General features: G+C 39.7%; 2 protein-coding genes and 1 pseudogene across 3 annotated transcripts; 1 reads left to right on the top strand and 2 right to left on the bottom strand.

Annotated features, from left to right (window-relative positions):
- Positions 1 to 461: 461 nt before the first annotated feature.
- On the bottom strand, positions 462 to 6,559 carry LOC133924538 (uncharacterized). Of its 2 annotated transcripts, none has more exons than XM_062370122.1 (9): positions 6,058 to 6,559; positions 5,176 to 5,387; positions 4,190 to 4,471; positions 3,979 to 4,101; positions 2,424 to 2,571; positions 2,134 to 2,327; positions 1,232 to 1,268; positions 1,011 to 1,137; positions 462 to 599 (listed from the first exon to the last, which is right to left on the bottom strand). In XM_062370122.1, the coding sequence occupies exons 1-9, from the start codon at positions 6,371 to 6,373 to the stop codon at positions 593 to 595; spliced, it is 1,446 nt and encodes a 481-aa protein (XP_062226106.1). In that variant the 5' UTR covers positions 6,374 to 6,559; the 3' UTR covers positions 462 to 592. The 2 variants fall into 2 exon arrangements, with proteins under 2 accessions (XP_062226106.1, XP_062226105.1); XM_062370121.1 differs by having other exon boundaries at positions 2,134 to 2,345; positions 6,058 to 6,554.
- Positions 6,560 to 6,857: 298 nt separating this feature from the next.
- LOC133923567 (uncharacterized) lies at positions 6,858 to 7,799 on the top strand. The gene is made up of 2 exons (XM_062368849.1): positions 6,858 to 6,939; positions 7,083 to 7,799. The coding sequence occupies exon 2, from the start codon at positions 7,200 to 7,202 to the stop codon at positions 7,716 to 7,718; it is 519 nt and encodes a 172-aa protein (XP_062224833.1). The 5' UTR covers positions 6,858 to 6,939; positions 7,083 to 7,199; the 3' UTR covers positions 7,719 to 7,799.
- Positions 7,800 to 16,943: 9,144 nt separating this feature from the next.
- Positions 16,944 to 18,028, bottom strand: LOC133925539 (putative pentatricopeptide repeat-containing protein At3g05240; annotated as a pseudogene).
- Positions 18,029 to 18,946: the final 918 nt, after the last annotated feature.

Genomic DNA, 18,946 nt, shown 5'->3' with positions numbered 1-18,946 from the left:
GCGTTCCGGTACGGGAAACGACCATTTCAGGCAGAGCAGCGACGAGACTGGCCATGACGACGACGATGCCGCCCAAGGCGCCTGCAGGGAGGCAATGCATCCTGAGGCAGAGAAGCAAGAGGCCGGCTCTGAAGAGAGCAAAGGAGAGGGAGACCTAGTGAAATTTCACATGTCAGGTGCCGAACAACGCGATGAGGGGGTGAGAGTGAAACGGGACGACCGCCCCATGGAGGTTGTCGAGGCACATGCTGCAGAAACCATGGAGACCGGGCAGAGCACGGACTCACAGAAGGTTGAAAGTCAACAGGCTGCCTCTCCAGAGGCGGGAGCCAGCGAGACTGCGAGACGGGAGAGGCCAGCGGCGAGGAGAGCAACAAGGACGGCGATCTGCTGGATCTGTTTGATGAAGTCAACAGCACAAGCTAGCCTAGACCATAGTTACTGATGAACAGGCCATTGTGTTTGTATTTTAAGAGTGTATCTTAGGTATATTGCGTATGCAACATACAGAAACATACCGAATAATGGGATCTTGCGAAATTCAGGTATGTGTCGGCCGTTGACCTTCACTGCTCCCAAGATTCATCAGAATTCAGAGTCTGTGCAAATAGAAGCATAGGGGATTTCATATATCATATCTCATCAGGAGTTCTTTATTTGGAATCAACTTCAGAATTCTTGACACAGAAATAAAGCTATGGTTTAACGGCACCGCCTCAAATGATGTAGGCCCCGCAAGGTATTGCAGTATGCAGCTACGTTTAGGTCTTCCTCGACTAATTGGACGTTGGCAGGGAAGGCCTAAGGGAGTAGGAGCAAGCTTTGTAAGCCTCAACATATCAATAGTTTATCTCACATAATCAACGTTTAAATCATCTGCTTCAACTCCTACTCTCCTAGGTTGGACTGCACAAGCTCAGGGCTAAGACGCCTAGACGCTGGTGCTGCTTGGAACGTCCATATTTTTTAGAGTTCGCAGTGTGCAGCAAATGTAACATAGACACGCTCACCCAATGAACACCTGGATCCTATCTCCAACAGTGTCCTCAACATCAAGCAGTATCTGACCGTTCTGGGGGTTTTCCATGTCAATAGGCGCATTCCGAAGCCTTTCCATGATATTAGCTCCAGCCAAGCCTGTGAAAAGTTGGCAAAAGGACATCTTAATCATATGAAACATAGAGACGTGCATTTACAGATTCATGCTCCTATCAAAGATAAAACTGCAAACCTGGAATAATTTTTGTCATCCCTTCTAAGAATCCGGCCTGTTGTAGAAAAGGGCAATCAAAGGGTACGACCATTTCGATCAGTATTTGAATTACTAATTATAGTAAAACTACTGCAATAATAGGAGAAACAACTTCAGTAACTGGGCATGTGTATATCCCAACATCAAGATGTTGGTTTAAGTTTCATAAAAAATGTTGATTTAAGCGAGTCTAATGTCGTTGCAGAACTTCAACTAGAATGCAAGTGGGTGAGAGCCGAGTATCCTTAGTTCCTAACTAGCTATGGCTGCAACTGAACATGCTTCAGTTTGTTGAGGCGGCCTGTTCAACAGTCTAGGTGCAACTGCAGCGGGCATGGCCAATCTGCTTCGCAGCCTGTGCTCATGAGCTATGGCTCGCTCGCAATGCTCGGATCTTAGATTGTTAACAACCGCGACACTTCTCACCAATATCAGATAATCCATCACGTTATGGAGTTCATGTTCGGAAGGATCGACCTGGGATGTTATCTTAGTTTGGGCAGAGAAGTTCGTTTGATTTTCTTTTCCCTCTTCTCATCTTTTCCGTTTTTCTGTTCTGCGTTCGTTCTTTTTTGTTTTTTTTTTATATTTTGTAACCTGCTTCATTGCTTTCCGACTATCAATGAATCCATAAGGTAGAGACTCCTCTACCTTTTGCTTTAAAAAAGGATGCAAGTGGGTAGCCAATAGGTAGTTTGGATCACCATTCTAGTCTATTTAGCCTCTAAATCAAAGGAATAAATGAGCTAGCTATTAGGTGGAAGTGCATTTTTAAGTTTAATTAATGGGTTTTTGTGTCGACCCAAAAATAGAACTTGCATCCCTAACTTCAACCTACCTAGCAAAAGTTGAACTTTGGACCTCAAGAATTGGGAACTTACAGGTATTCTAGCATCAAATTTCTGAACTCCGTCTCTGCCTGTAATCTTTAACCGCAGTGTACGTGACCACATCCCAGTAGAAGGTCCTCTGCCACCAGTGGAACCAACATCATATACCTGAGGCAATATGTCAACAACAGGTTCTTGTGGCTTTTCAGTCCTGGACTTGGATTCTCCTGAACTGCTTGGTTCACTTGTATAATCATAATAACCTATAATTGAGGAGCAGCAGGTTAAAAAATAAATAATTCATTCATCTTAGATAAGCGTGAAGAACTGAAGATCCATACCACTCCTGTACGATTGGGCTGGTGTCACAACATATTGGTTTTCTTCCTCATAGTAGTGGCTAAACCCCAGTGTATCTTTGATCTCTTCAAATGATGGTAAGCTGCCTGGAGGAGGTATGCGACCACCCTTTATAGCAACAAGAGCATCCTGCAGATCATGTATCTTCTACAGTTCATAAATGACAGAGAAAATTCCGCATATATGTGCATACCAAATTTAACAACTACACGATGAACACTACATATGCACAAGGTCACATGACATGAAACGATATATCTAGGCAAAATTTTCTACTGGACACTATTTAAGTGTGGTCTTTACTCCTGGACACCGATTTTTTTTCATATTTTCTGGACGACACTATCGAAATGTGGATATTTGCTCCTAGTCATTGCACCTGTTAAAATATTCATTTTTTGGCAGAAGAGGACAGAGAAATGCGGTGAATAGACCTTTTTGCCCTCCACCTTTCTTCCCTCGGGTCCGCTCATCAGTATTCTTCCATCTCCATCCTGCCTCGGTCCACGTCAGCTCCAAGCAATTCACAATGAAAAAAAAAAGAAACAATTTCACTTTGGCCTCCTCATCTTCCTCTCGCATGTCGTGTGACCAGATTCAGGCCTAGAAGCGCGCTGTCGCAGGAAGGCCACCATCCTCACCGCTCTCCTTGTTGAGGACATTTGCAGTGGTGGATTTAGCAACGGTACAGATCCCAACAATGATGGCCGTGGCAGTCTGCAGGGGCATGCATGCTTGGCCTCTTCCTGAGCTGCGGCGAGGCGGACTCTGGTGGTGACAAGCTCGGGCTTACATGCTTTAGGCACTTAATTGCGAATCAATTCTGCAAGCTAGTTGCACGTATGTTCTCCTCCGATTGTTAGGCAGCTCATATGTAGCTAGCTAGCATGGACCCATCTCATGATGAGCAAAGATCCAGACAGTCGGCTGCTTCCTTTGGGTGGATGACTGATGGACTCAAACCGTGTCACGGTGCTCAATGCCCCAACCTTCCTCGGCAGATCTAACAGCGGCGGTGCTCCATTACATGTGCTCGGCCCTTGGCTGAGAAGCAAGACGTGTCACTGCCGGCACTGCTGAGGCTGAGAGCCTGAGACAGTGGAGTTCACTAAGAAGCAAAGGAGGAAGTAGGGGAAGAGAATTAGAGAACATATGAGAGGTTCACAGGTGGGGTCAGGGTCCACCTGCCAGTGCAACCAAGGGCTTGAGATGTCATTTTTTTATAAAAAAAAATCTCTTATCTCTAGAGCCAAAAATACATGCCAGTGTCTTTCAGCAAATATCCACTTTTCAGAAATGTCTAGCAGCAAAGATAAAAAAAAAAAATAGTGTCTTTCAACAAAAACCACACTTAATGTAGCAAAAATTGCAATTTATCTATTTTCCCAAAGGTGCTTTTGGAAATCTATGTGCAGGATCCCTTAGGACGCAATTAGTCTTGTAGTGAAATATAACATGCATGACTAGTTTAGTGACCCAGCATAAAACAAATGAGAAGGAACAATGACATTCGCTTTATGTATACAAATAACAAACCTCCATTGCACGCATTGATACCCCGATTAGAGATAACGGGTAGGCTATGATTTTATAACCTATTTCTTCAAGTTCAACAGGGCCCAGTATAGGAGTTTTACCACCACCTTCTAACATGTTGGCCTGCAGAAGGGATTACAGAGTATGATCGAAACCATCGCAAGTATGTGGGAAATTCAGAAAGCACTGATAATAGAACATATCATCTAACCATTTTTGGAACTCCAGGTGCAATAGCACAAAACGCCTTCATCTCTTCTCTTGAAGCAAGGGCATCAATAAATAAAACATCTGCTCCAGCGTCAGCAAAGGCACGTACTCGCAACAATGCTTCATCGAGAGACAAAGCTTGACGAGAATCTGTCCTTGCTACAATAACTATGTCGGAGCCACTCTCATTCCTGGCATCTACAGCAGCTTTTATGTGCATAATTGCTTCCTCCCTCGAGACAACCTTCCTTCCTTGTGTATGTCCACATGCTTTTGGTGACACCTTCAGAATACTATATATCATATCACTATAAGAGAATCTATTTAAGTGAAAGAAAGATCAATCACAAATAAGCAATGGAGGTTACATAGTTTGAATGCAGAAGCAAGGATAAATAAACATTGGTTCCGTGAATATGAAATTCCACAAACCTAAGAATGTGAGAAGTCAACCAGATTCCAGACTACACAAGTTATTACAACTGATGAAACTTTCATGGCGAGTGTTCATTTTCAGTGCAGAAAGGTGCTATTTCTAAACCACAAACTTTAATGCACTACTAGCACATATACAGAGCATAAAAGCAAGACAGCTGTACTGTTCAGCTAACACAACATTTAACATGACATTAAAAAATTCTAGATTTCAATAGGTGCCCTGATCTCAGCCTTGCACATAATTTCTGCAAGAGGAATGTCACCTTATATGTTCATTTCCCATAAAGAAGCATGTCTTTAAAAAGTGCCCTAGAGTTTCCCTGGAAATACCATATTAACAAAAGCATACAAAATAATTCCATACTGACACAGCAGATCTTCCAAACTGGACGTCATGTAGATGAGCAGAAACACTGTTCTCAAGAATAAATTCACATAATATTTACAATTCACAAGATCCAGTGCATCAAGGAGCAAAATTTCAAGACAAGCAGAACAAACGCAATCAATGGGGAAAAATTTCTGGTTGGTATTCACTGAAAACTATACCTGATCTTCAAGAATAATTCCAGCAAAACCAGCATTAATAAATCCCCTAACTGTCCTCTTCACATTCATACAGTTTCCATAACCATTGTCAGCATCACCAATCACAGGGATTGATACTGCTTCAGTGATTAGGCGCCCTTGGTCAATCATTTCCCCATAAGAGATGAGACCAACATCCGGTAATCCAAGTCGTGCAGCAGAGATTGAGAAGCCTGAAATAGAAAATGTGGAAATTTCAATGAATGGAATCACTTGCACCCTCCTTTTACAAACCCTATTGCAAGCTCAAGAAGCAAGGCATTTCATTGTCTGGCACTATCTTAGGGGCTTGTATATAAGCTATAAATATGTTTTTGGTAATTCTGGAAGTACAATGGCACTTGATCAAAGTATCTAAATGTTCAAAAGCAAAAGCAATAATAGATCAACGCAAGAGTAGCATTGTATGAAGTCATTCTCACTATATTCAATTAACTATGTTGATATGTTCATTCTCCTGATCTTCTTCCAATCCGAAATACAAATTTTCTTGGTGTCTTTATATGCTGTTTTTCTTCTTCTTTAAGTGGTGGGAGAGCTATCTATGCATACTACATACAGTGAAAACTGGCAATATGCCAATAAATGCCTCCTGAAGCATTGTGACCTGGAATGGGAGCAGAAAAAGAATTTTTGTGTAAAGACGAAACTATGATCCTTTATACTTTAAATCGAGATGAGATATACCATTGTGTTAATCAAGTCACTCAGCAACCTACTAATTAAGTAAACAATGGGAGAAATTTTCCCAGATCAATAAAGTACCAAATAATTCTGCCTACTACAACACCATCATAGGCGAAGCAGTGAGAGCGCCGCGGGGGCAAAAGAGCGAACACGCACCGCTCGTGAAGCAGGCCCTGAACCCGGCTCGCTCAACAAGACGGGCGCTGAGTGCGTCGTAGCAGGCGGGCGCCTGGTGAGCGCCCGGCGTCTCCAGGACCCGCCGAAGCGCCGCCGCGGGCGGCTCCACAGCGCCGACAGAGTAGGAGCAGCGCGGGGAGATCCTGGCGCGGGCCAGGACGCGGGCGGGAGCGGAAGAGATAGAACGGGTTGCGCGCTGGAGGCGCGGGGCTCCGGCGCCGGGGCGACGTGAGGAGGAGCACAGGGAGAGCGAGGAGGCGAGCGGCTGGTGCAGGAGGGCGGCGTAGCACGCCATCTCCGATCGCCCGCTGGCACGCAGCGTCGTCTTCGCTCGGCCCCGTTGGCTTTTGGTGTGGGTCGGCAGGGGAGCCAGACGTCGCGAGTGTTTGTGAGAGGAAGAGGAGTGGGCTGTGTGATGCCAGTATGGGCCAGGTCCGAATCGGCCTGCTTGCTACAGGACGTCCCCCCATCTGCTGGGTGCTGGGTGCGGCGCCTGACATGGGAAAACTGCTAGATAAGGTAGGATAGGAGTAAGCTTTTTTTTTTCACGTTTCCTAGTCGCTGAAAACGCGAAAACTGACGGTGTGAACGTGACGGTGACCTCGGGTTTCGGGAGGCTGGGGTGGTGACCGACTCGGCGGTTAGTTGCGGTGTGTTGGTGCGGCGAGACGATGGTGGTAGCGTCAGTACCGTGGGTGACACGTGGACGGTTGACTGTGGGTGCAGATCCGGCGGCAGAGCGTGGTTTATAGGCATATCTCTACTTTTGTATTCGTGTTGTGCTCGGTGCCCTGCGAAGCCTTGCACTTGAACTCTCATGGGAACTTGGAAACAAACTTGTAACCTCCTCATCCGCCTCAGGTTCGGACTTTGTACAGAGCTGTAGCGCAAATCCAACGATTCCGGATCCGAACTCACACACGAGTCCTCATGGAACTCGAACACGGCGGCTACCTCCCCCCTCCCCAGACTCTCAATATAACTAACTACACAATCCTCTGCAGCAAACAAGCATCAATCTCGTCGACCGGCGTATCCACGCATCATCGACGACCACCGGCCGCCTTCTCCGGGTTTCCCGCAGGGACGTACGACCGCCTCGGCTTGATTGTTCGCGCGACATGGAGGGGGTAACGGCCAGCTTCAACCCCTGGACGCTGCTCGACAGTAACGACCCCGGCGACCGCATCGGCGAACCCGCTGCACCTGCCTGGGTGTCCAACAAAGCCATGAACTCGTCTACGCCGGCAAAGAAGAAGAAGAAGAAGAAGAAGAAGCCGGCCGCGTCTGGCGATCCAGCTAACGGGAAAGCAGGCCCCGTCGGAAAGCAGAACGGCGCGGCGAAGGCGAACAAGAACGGCGTCTCCGGCGACGGCAAGAACCAGAGCACGGCGGTGCAGAGAGGCTACCACAACGAAGGTTACGGGGCGCCGATGAAGGAGCAGCAACGGGTACGGGCGTTGGACGAGGTGGAGGTCCCGGTGGTGGAAGAGCCGCTGGACATCGCTGATCAGAACGACCTGGCTTGGGTGTGGGAAGATATTCTCTTTTTACGCGAAGACATTCTCCTTTTAGCAGAGAGCATTATCCTTCTAGTAGAATACATTCTACTTAAAGTCGGAATTATATATATTGTGTAAGTATTGCTGAAGTTCACATGTTGTAAATGGTACGTGTGTTGATCTTAGGCTAGTCTTGAGATACACTTCGGGGATACTAGAATTGTGTTTGTTTTGAGTGATCTAATGGCATTGTGTGTTGTTATTTAAATGTGGGTTAGCACATGTGTTGTGGAAAGGCAAGCATGTGCTATATCTTATTTTCGTGGATATTCGTTGGGTCAATTAAACCAAAGATAATTTGGATGATTCTCCATAATGTCTTAGGTTTTAATGCTAGGTGTCTTAGGTTTTATGATTGTTAATCTTTAGATAAGTTACTAGTAAGCTTGTACGAGTAATACTTATGAAATCAGTAATATTGTGATGGTAACTAAAAATTTATACGAGATAGTAATTGTGCACATGAAATACACGTCTAGTCAATATATATTAAACAAAACTTTACAACCACATGAATATTTTCCAAGAAAACAAATTATAACAATACTATAATGTCATCTAAATTTAGAATATCCTTGTCAGAGCCTAGTTGATTTATCCAAACAATATATTTCATGGAATTCTAATAAATGGTAAAACAAAATACGTAAAAACCTATAAATTGAAGCATGATGTCTCATTTATATGTTGTACACACTTCCATTAAATGGCCAAGCTATTATTTTATCTTTTCAACCAACTCTACACCAAAGAACCACTCCGCAAGAATCAAATTATGACTCACTTAAATGGCATCAACAACACAAGACTTTGATGAGAAAAAAATATTTCAACAATAAAATATCAATCAAAGATTTACAATATGGGTGCATTAAAAAATAATTGCAAAATTCCATATTACTTGACTAGATATCTTAGAATTTGCACTTAAGAATTCTGAAGAGTAGAGTGAAATAAACATAATACACTGAACACATATTGAAAAGCAATTCTTGGGTAACCATAGAGCATGGAGACCCTCCAATTCCTAATTAGCTGAAAAGAGCTATAGAAAAGACAATCATTTCAAGAACAATAGATTGATATAACATCTTCGGTTTCAGAACATTAGACATGTATAAATAATTGTGCACCCACATCTGATATTGTTGTACACTGAATGGATAACAGGGAAGGCCTACTTGAAAGTAGCAATGCAAAACTTAATCAGGGCCAATAATCAATGCCATTGAGATTCATGATCAACTGAACATATCATCAAATTTCGGCAACAGACAAGCAATAGATAGCATGGACCTACAGTAAATACCAATATAGTAAAAAGTTCACAATAGAGGATGTTTAATACATTCTGCCTATAAAACAAAAATAAGGCAAGAAAAAGAAAAGTCCTGAGAACTATTGAGCAACTGTTTGAATTGAATATAGTAAAGATACAATAATTAGATTAGAGATGACAACTAATCGAGACTTCAAATATATAAAAATGATAAAAAGAGGGAGGATAAGAAAACACAATATAATACCAAAATGTTCTCTAGATAAAATAGTACTCAATAAGTTTTCTTATCTCCTCTAGATAGAATAATTACACAATACCAATAAGTTCTCTTTATCTCCCAGATAAAAAAACATTAGACACAAAGAAAGAAAATATCTGCAGTTACCTGAATGTTAGATGAAATGTACAATAGTGCTCGGTATATATACAAACTGGTTCCTCCTCTAAACAACAAATGTTGAACTCTTCAAACTGCTGCATCAAGCTGTATACTTTAAGAATCAACAGTCTCTATTTGATTTTTCACTACGTAGAATGAAACCAAAACCAAATATTATCATTTATATAGTTTAAGAAAGGCAATATTTTGAAACATTAGGCCAACTAAAATTTCAGATGGCCATAAGGCGGCCACTGCCCATATTTTGGATGATTATATGAAATATAAGCTCCATTTTCTCTAAGTTGGAAAATCCAGGTGTTTGAGAAAAAAACACAACATATTTTCTAAATACAGTAAGGCAATGATGGAATGGTTGTGGCCTTTATTTTCTACAAATATTTAACAAACTAACATGGAGACCAAGTTGAAGATCAAAGGGCTAGGGTTTTCCATATCAGTTTGTACCCATGCCACACATCTCAGATATGAATAAAAAACTAAATATACTCTACCAAGATATGAGCTATTCGCAGGCAACCTAGTAACCTATAGACTGTAGTGCTACAAAAATATTGAATATATAAACACTAAGCAGGTATTACTCACATTATTATGTCAGGAGTTGAACATCAACTGCTTCTACAACGGTAACACCAAATTTGTTGTGATACCCTGCATGAACAAAGCATATAAGAAGAAGTGCCTTGAGTTGTGAATTGAATAAAAGAAATTAAAGAGATTTGTGACGGATGAGATGACAATCTCACAAAGAACACATAAGATGGTCTGCATTTAATGATGGGACTAAAAAATCATGCTTGTGGCCGTAACCTTGCATGAATAAAACACATAAGAGGATATATGTTGTCAACTGTGAAATGAATAATAGAATTGAAAGACATATGGGACTAGTGGTGGCAATCCCATAACAAAGATTACATGGCCTGCACTAATTATTGTACTAAAAATCAATCTTCCTCAGCCTAAATGTGAGGAAGGCGCTTATTTCTTTCTTTCAAAGTGATGGCAAGAGTTCTGCCAATATATATTAGAAGAGGAGCAAAAATAAAAAAACTCATATATATATAGCCATACAACATTGTTTCAAGAATTGATGCTAGGAGAGTTACATCATTAATACCATAGAGGTTAAAGATTTGATGGTATATGGGTTATGGACATCCACATAAATGAGATTTCATAACACTACCCCTTGGATGTCCATTAATTGTGAATATATATGCCTCGTTAAAAACCTTGTCAAGGAAAAACCCAGTGGAAAAAAAACCATGGTCGTGGAAAAAAAGAGTACACACATATTCACTCCCCCTGATAGCAATATCACTTAATATTTTTGAGTCACCGTAGTCCAACACCATGAGTTAATTTCTTAATACTGAAGTGGGGAGTGTCTTTGTGAATAAGTATGCTAGATTCTCGCTTGAATGAATTTGTTGGACTATAATAACATCATCCTTTTGAAGATTATGGGTTAAGAAAAACTTCGGTGATATATGTTTCACTCTATCTCCTTTGATATATCCATCTTTTAATTGAGTAATGCAAGCTATATTGTCTTTGTGTATGATTGTAGGTGCTTCTTCTTTTGAAAATAAATTGCATTCTTTATGAATATGATGTGTTATATTCCTCAACCACACACATTCTCTACTGGCTTCATGAATTGCCAAATTTTTTGAATGGTTAGATGAAATTGTTGCTATAGTTTGCTTCATTGAGCGTCATGGGATAGATGCACCATTACACATGAAAACATTGTGATCGACCATTATGTGGATCAGATAAATATCCTGCATCTAAAAAACTAGCTAGTTCTCCCTTGCATATATTATAAATATATAAATCCATGCCCTTTGTACCTTGAAGATAACGAAGTATATGCTTCCACCATTCCAATGTTGTCGTGCAGGATAAGAGCTATGTCTTGCTAAAATATTAATAGTGAATGCAATATCAGGTCGTGTATGAGTAGAAACATATATGAGTGCTCCTATGGCACTTAAGTATGGCACCTCAGGACCAAGAATTTCACTTTCACTTTCTAGTGGGCGAAAAATGATCTTTGGTTACATCAAATGATTTGATAACTATTGGGGTACTTAAGAGATGTGCTTTATTCATGTAAAATTATTTCAATATTTTGTCTGTAGAAGTTGTTTGATGCAATAGAATTCCATTCTTGAGATGTTCAATTTGTAATCAAAGGCAAAATTTAGTTCTCCTTAGACCCTTCATTTCAAATTCTTTTTTCAAGCAATCCATTGCATCAGTGATTCCATGAGGAGTACCAATCAAATTTAGATCATCAACATAAATAGCTATTATCACAAATTTAAATCTGGATCTTTTTATGAATACACATAGATAAATAGAGTTATTCTTGTACCTCTCTTTTGTCAAATATTCACTGAGACGATTATACCACATTCACCTAGATTTCTTTAATCCATGTAATGACTTGTTCAATTTGATTGAATATTGTTCTTGAGAACCTGCTTCTGGCAGTTTAAACCCTTCAGGGAGATATATAAGTATGATGTAACACTATCCATTAGACGCAAGTCAAGATTCTTTTTTGTTAGTAGACTAATAAGATATCTAAAAGTTATTGCATCCATCACGAGAGAGTATATTTCTTTATAATCTATATCAGATCTTTGGGAGAATCCTTGGGCAACTAATTGTGCCTTATATGTTGTAATTTCTCCCTTCTCGTTCCGTTTTTGCACAAAGACCCATTTATAACCAACAGTTTGACACCATTATGTGTATAGTTTACAGGTCCAAAAACTTCTCTTTTGTGAGGGAATTCAATTCTGCTTGAATTGCGTTATTCCATTTTAGCCAATCTTTTTTTTTGTTTGCATTCCTCGACTGATGGAGCTTCTCGATCCTTATTTTCATCCATAATTTCTAGCGCTAGATTATATGCAAATGCATCATCAATGATGACTTTATTATGGTTCTAAATTTTTCCAGACAAGACATAGTTTAATGATATATCATTTTATGAATAATTATGTACATTTATTTCCTCTGTAGCATTACTATTTGCCATGTCTACTATCTCTTCAAGATATTTTTCTTGAATTATCATTATTTTCTCGACTTGGCCATCTTGATTCTTTGCTCCTGTTCTTTTTCAAGGATTTTTGTCTTTAGAACCCAATGGTCTACTGCGTTTTATAGTAGATTTTGATTCATTAGCGGTGGACAGTTCCTGGTCTTAGACATTGATTTTTTCAGGAGCATTAGCAGTTAGAATATGTGACTTTGTCACTCTTCTCAAGTCTATGAAAGCATCTGGTAAATTATTTGCTTAACTTTGTAAATGAATTATCCTTTAAGCTTCTTGCTCATATTGTTTTGTACGAGGATCAAAGTGAGATAGTGATAATTCATTCCAACTTATTTCTTTATCCAGCTGCTTGTTATCTCACCGTATTGTTGAGAAATTTGATTCATCAAAATGACAATCAGCAAATCTTGCGGTAAATACATCTCCCGTTGATGGTTCAAAATACTTTATTATAGATGGAGACTCATACCCAACATATATTTTCAACCTTCTTTGTGGTCCTATCTTAATACGTTTTAGTGGAGCAATTGGAACATATACCGCACATCAAAAAATTCTTAGATGGAAAATATCTGGCTCCTTACCATAAACCAATTGTAACATGGAATAAGTGTGATAACTTGTTGGTCTGATGCAAATTAATGCTGTTGCATGCAAAATAGCATGACCCCAAGCATGTGTTGAAAGTTTTGACTTCATAAGTAATGGTCCTGCTATTAGTTGGAGTCATTTGATAAGTGATTCTACAAGACCATTTTGTATATGAACATATGCTACAGGATGCTCAACACTTGTTCCAATAGACATGTAGTAATCATCGAATTTTTTTGATGTAAATTCATCGGCATTATCCAATTGTATAGATTTGATAGGATTGTCCGTAAATTGTGCTCGTAGCTTGATTATTTGAGCCAACAGCTGCACAAATGCCAAGTTATGGGTTTATAACAAGGAGACATATGATCATCTAGTTGATGCATCAATTAAAACCATAAAATATCTAAATAGTCCACTTGGTGGATAAATGGTCCACATACATCTCCTTGTATGTGCTCTAGAAAAGCAAGGGATTCATGCTCAACTTTAGTTGATGATGGACGCACAATCAATTTTTCTTGAGAGCATGCAATATATGAGAAGTCATTAGATTGAAGAATTCTCTGGTTCTTCAACATATGCCCACATGAATTATTAATAATTTTTCGCATCATTACTGATCTGGGATGGCCTAACTAGTCGTGCCAAATAATAAAGTTGTCTTGTTTGGTGAACTTTTGTTCTACCACCATATATGATTCACTCTTGTTGAGATTTGTGTAGTATAAACCATAAGGCAATACTAGCAATTTTTTTAACACATACTTTTTCCCTAATGGTATCTTTGTAATGTTGAGGTACTCCAAATCATCCTCACACATTGTCTCAATATAATATCTATTTTGTTGGATATCTTTAAAGCTCAACATATTTCTTTGAGACTTGGAGAATATAGGACTTCATGTATGTTTACCTTTATCCCACAAGGTAATACAAGTATGGCTCTTCCAGAGCCCTGTATCAATTTAGTACTTCCAGATATAGTATGAATAATTGCATATTGTGTCACAAGATAAGAAAAATACACTTTACTCTTTAATATGATATGTGTTGTTCAATTGTCTATAAGACATATATCTTTTTCATATACAGGCTCTTGAGCCAATAGCTCGTCCATTCACTTCAAAAGAAAATATACTAATAAATATTAATATGTTTAAAATGAATTTATAAGCAGTGAAATAATATAGCCATGAATGCTAAATACAAACATATTAGAAATTATTGGTTCTTACTATTATTACATCAGATTTATTAATGCTTGAAGAAATAAGTAACTACTAGATGATCTATTCTTGTGTGAAGAAATCAGCAACATCTAAGTGAGTTGCATCATCGTGATCGTGTTCTCCATAATCTGTCGCACCAATAAGATCATCTTTGAAAATATCATTACCACTGCCTCTTGCAAAGTTTGTCTTTATCCTTTTCTTTTTCTTCTCAAGTGATACTTGATATACATCGACAAGGTATTTTGGTGTACGACAGTTACATGCCCAATGAGTTCTTCCTCCACAACGGTTGCATGGATTTTTAGTTATTTCACCTTTCTCTTTATCTCCCTTTTCTTACCTTTTATGAGGATTGACCGGGTTCTTGAATTGAACACCATAATTTCCTCTACCACGGCCACGCCCAAATCTGTAACCACAACCATGGCCACGTCCACGTCCGCGACCTTGTTTACGCTCTCTATTTTGGTTATCATATCTTGTTGCATTTGCTTCTAGGAGTGGACTTGAACCACTTGGATTTGACTTGTGGTCTTTCATCAAAAGCTCATTATTTTGTTCAGCCACTAGTAAACAAGAAATAGTTCAGAATATTTCTTGAATCATTTCTCAGGGTTTTGCTGTTGAAGCAGCACATTTGAAGCATGAAATGTAGAGTATGTTTTCTCTAACATTTCCTCATTAGTAACCTTTCTCCACATAATAACAATTGTGAAGTGATTCTAAACATGGTTGAATTGTATTCAGAAACACTCTTATAATCTTTCAACCTCAGGTGCAACCAGTCATAACAAGCTTTGAGGAGAATTCCTATTTTTCTGGTGATCGTACCTTTCTTTCAATTTGTTCTAAAGAATAAGTGGATCTTTATCAGCAAGGTATTCAACCTTTAAACCTTGATGGAGGTGGTGGCGAATAAAGATCATAGCTTTAGCTTTGTCCTGATCAAATGATTTATTTTTTGCTTTGATTGTTTCACCAAGCTCATTGGCATTCAAGTGAATTTTAGCATCTAGCACCCAAGTCAAGTAGTTCCTGCCAGTAATATCCAAAGCCATGAAATTAAGTTTGGCAAGATTCGACATAGAAAACTACAATATAATAATGCAAAGCATAAATATAGAACAAAGACAATATATAAATTAAATAGATTAGAAATAATAACTTACAGTGGAAAAGGACACGACGATCAGCAAAATGTTCTTTAAAAAATATAATTCATGATAGCTTATAGAGACATTCGTGCTGATAACGTGTTATATACTAACCACTTATTGACTATCATAAATTGATATACAAGAATGTAGAGAACAAAGAGAGTGGTAGATAAAATAAGATGGTCTTATTGTCTTCTATCAGATGCATGCAAACTCCTATATATATATATATATATATATATATATATATATATATATATATATATATATATATATATATATATATATATATATATATATATATATATATAGCTATACAACATTGCTTTAAGAATTGATGCTAGAAGAGTTACATCACTAATGCCATAAAGGTTAAAGATTTGACGATATAGGGGTTATGGATACATAAATGAAGATTTCATAACACTAAGCGATTTTTACACCTTCAACAACTAAACAACTGAGCAAAAGGTGTGAAATCTTAGCCTTCTGTACTCTCCTCCCTCAAGGATACTCTTCTTTGATCAATATCTTTCTTTACTTTTGAAGCTACTATAGCGCATTGAGCTAGTAGTTATCATCAACGGCAACATGATAAGATCAAAATAAAACTCAGGAGCAGTAAAACTGCAAGCACCCTTAGCTCCAAAAGACCATGTCATAGTTCACAGATGTGTTGATCATGCAATTACAGAAAACAACATAAATTTATGTTTGGAAGAGAGTTAATTGCAAAAGAATTCGTTTGAACAATGATCAATGGTTTGATGGGAGAAGGCATCAAAACACGTGATTGCTGCTGTTACAAGAATTCTATACTAGTATAATCAGTAGTAAAGTGATAGTACTAATTTTCAGACGATTATGTTTGAGTTGAGGCAAACAAAATCTTCCTGAGCTTACCTTGTTGGTGTAAGGCATGCTATTCACGTTTGACCATCTGAGATGTGATGTGCCACTCAACCTCTACTTGATCTCCAAATGCTCTTCCTGCAATCAAAGTAGCAATCACGCCACACCAATCAACAATAACTGACGCTTGAAAGCTAAAACAACCTGAACGAAATAGAAGTGTCAGACTGACCCATAGTTTTTGCAGGTTCTCAAGATTTTTTTCCAAGGAACTTGATGAGCCACGTCAGGCCTGCCGTCGTCATGTCATGCCTGGCCATAAGCAATGTCATGATGTTGTCCTTCAGCTGCGAGTCAATCAGCTTGTCTGCTTTGTCGCTGGTGTGCTTCCTCAGGATTGTCTAAAGGAAGTCGTTTTGGACTTCACCGCCCTCATTGAGTCCAGCATTGTGTACATATGATTCCTGACATGTTCAATCGACCAAATAATCTCTCAATAAACCATATTTTGATCATGAAAGCACTGCAAATTATGTTGCTCGTGCTAATTTCTTAAACAAATTCAAGGAAATGCAAACACAAACTAACTAAGAATATTTTATCAATGACTTCAAATATACTAAATGCTAATTAAGAATTGGGATTGATTGGGAACATCAAATAAATAATACATTATGAATCCAAAGTTTCTCCACTCCTCTCTACCATATCAACCTCTGAGTTTGCTCAATAGCATGCCACCTACCACCATGGTCATGAACAACATTGCCACACTCCATTTGGTTGAAGAGCTACACTGCATCTTTGCCATGGTCATTCTTGGCCAAACCGATGATCATGCTTGTCCACACCATCAAATCCTTTCTATTAAGACAACAGAATATTTGGAGCACGCTTTGTGCATTGCCAATCTTTTAGTACATATCCATTAGAGATTGTAAACTATGACGTGTGGGAAAGCATTTGTCTCCTCCAAATAGGCGTGCACCCCTCAGCCTAAGGTTCTCTCTCCCTTGGATGTACAAGCATGCAGAATGCTCAGCCATGCCACCTTATCAGGCTTCATCCCAACAGCATTCATGTTGGCAAACGCCTCTAGAACCTTATCGAAACCTCCATGCCAACTGCAAACCTCAACCATGGCATTAAAAGATATCTCATTTCTCCAAGGCATTCCATCAAGCATCTCAAATGCGACGTTCGGACCACCGCACCGTGCATACATGTCAAGCACTGCCAAGGCAAGAACGATGTCTGCCAGCATGGGCTCGATGCCCCAACGCCGAAGCAGCACGTGCGCCCACCTCCCACTAACCACGTCATCGCACTGGGCGCACGCGGACATCACCTGCGCGACTATGACGATGTTAACATCGCACCCACTCGAGCTCGACACAACCTCCTTGAATAGCACGACCGCCTCTTGCGCCTCCCCAGTTGCGTCATGTCTGACGATCATCGTCGTCCAGGTGAAGACGTTACGGTGCTGCTCGGCGTCAAAGACTGCACGCACGGAGGTGTTGTCGCCCCGCGAGGCGTAGGAGTGGACGAGGGAGGAGGCGACGTAGATGTCGATGGCATCACTAGCCTTGACAAGCTGTGCGTGAAGGCACCCAGCACGGGCTTGCGGGGATGGCCGCAGTGAACTAGGGGCCTTGGTCTGGGTGAGCGCCTTGAGGGCGAAGGGAAGGTGAAGTGGTCCGACTGACCGGTAGCAGAAGGCAAGTAGGGAGTTACAATGATCGATAGCGCGACAGAGGAGGGCAGCGTAGTAGTAGGTGGCCATCGTGGAGTAGGTCACCATAGCTGACCTTCTCCTACTTGCATGATGCATGTGGCGTGGTGAATTACAGATTGGAAGGAGGTCATTTAGTATGGCAGACAAATAATGGGTGATTGATAGCATTTTTGGAAGAAAAATTGAGTCTAATTTTGTACATTGACCGTTAGATCAAGTTAGGTGGATGGTGAAGATCATCCAGATCAGTCACAACTGGTAAATTATATAGGAGTATAGACTAATAGTATTTATTTTGGAAGGAAAATTACTATATTATTGTTTTTGGCCACTTTTAGGGTGTTTTCAACAAATCCATGTCAGCTAGCTTTAAGGGTGTCCACATCATATTTTTGTCTATGCGGTGGGGAGTTAATGCTAGGAAAGAGGAAAAAATAGCTATTAATGTATATTCAATCTATAGTGCATTTTAAGAAGCATGTAAACTCATATTAAATTTATGAGAAAATATTATAGCTAGTTTATTGGAGGGATTGCCCATTGTGTTGTGTACAGATGATATGGATAATTTGTATACTCCCTCTGTCTCAAAATAGACGACATTTTAGAGTTGAGCACAAGTATTAAGGTGAAAGATACAATGATCATTTTACCCTCTTTTAATACCATTAATTACATAGGAAATGAGACTTGTATTGGGAAGGAAGTTACTTAATTGAGGGGTAAGACTGAAAAACTTAGGCTAAAGTTACCTCAAAATTTAGAACATCATATATTTTGAACATTTTAGAAAATACTAAAATATCATTTGTTTTGAGACAGAGGGAGTAGCTGCTAGTTGACTATATTATTGGAGATGCTCTTATGGTTGTGTTAAATTGCATTCAGAGTGATGAGTGTATCTAGTTATATGGGTTCAATATGCAGGTTGGTGTGGTTATTGCACAACATTGACTACATATTTAT

The sequence above is a fragment of the Phragmites australis genome, chromosome 7 (assembly GCF_958298935.1).
Source record: "Phragmites australis chromosome 7, lpPhrAust1.1, whole genome shotgun sequence".
In the NCBI taxonomy this organism is placed as follows: domain Eukaryota; kingdom Viridiplantae; phylum Streptophyta; class Magnoliopsida; order Poales; family Poaceae; genus Phragmites; species Phragmites australis.
The sequence above is the reverse complement of the archived record's forward strand: the minus strand, read 5'-3'. Positions and strand labels throughout refer to the sequence as shown.

What these genes read in the sequence shown, in the direction of transcription:
- LOC133923567 (XM_062368849.1), top strand. Translation starts at nt 7,200, where the DNA reads ATGGAGGGGGTAACGGCCAGCTTCAACCCCTGGACGCTGCTCGACAGT.
- LOC133924538 (XM_062370121.1), bottom strand. Translation starts at nt 6,373, where the DNA reads ATGGCGTGCTACGCCGCCCTCCTGCACCAGCCGCTCGCCTCCTCGCTC. An exon ending in CAGGGCCTGCTTCACGAGCG is followed by an intron (nt 5,388 to 6,057) that starts GTGCGTGTTCGC and finishes TTTCTATTTCAG; the next exon opens with GCTTCTCAATCTCTGCTGCA. An exon ending in AATTTGATGCTAGAATACCT is followed by an intron (nt 1,269 to 2,133) that starts GTAAGTTCCCAA and finishes TTTCTACAACAG; the next exon opens with GCCGGATTCTTAGAAGGGAT.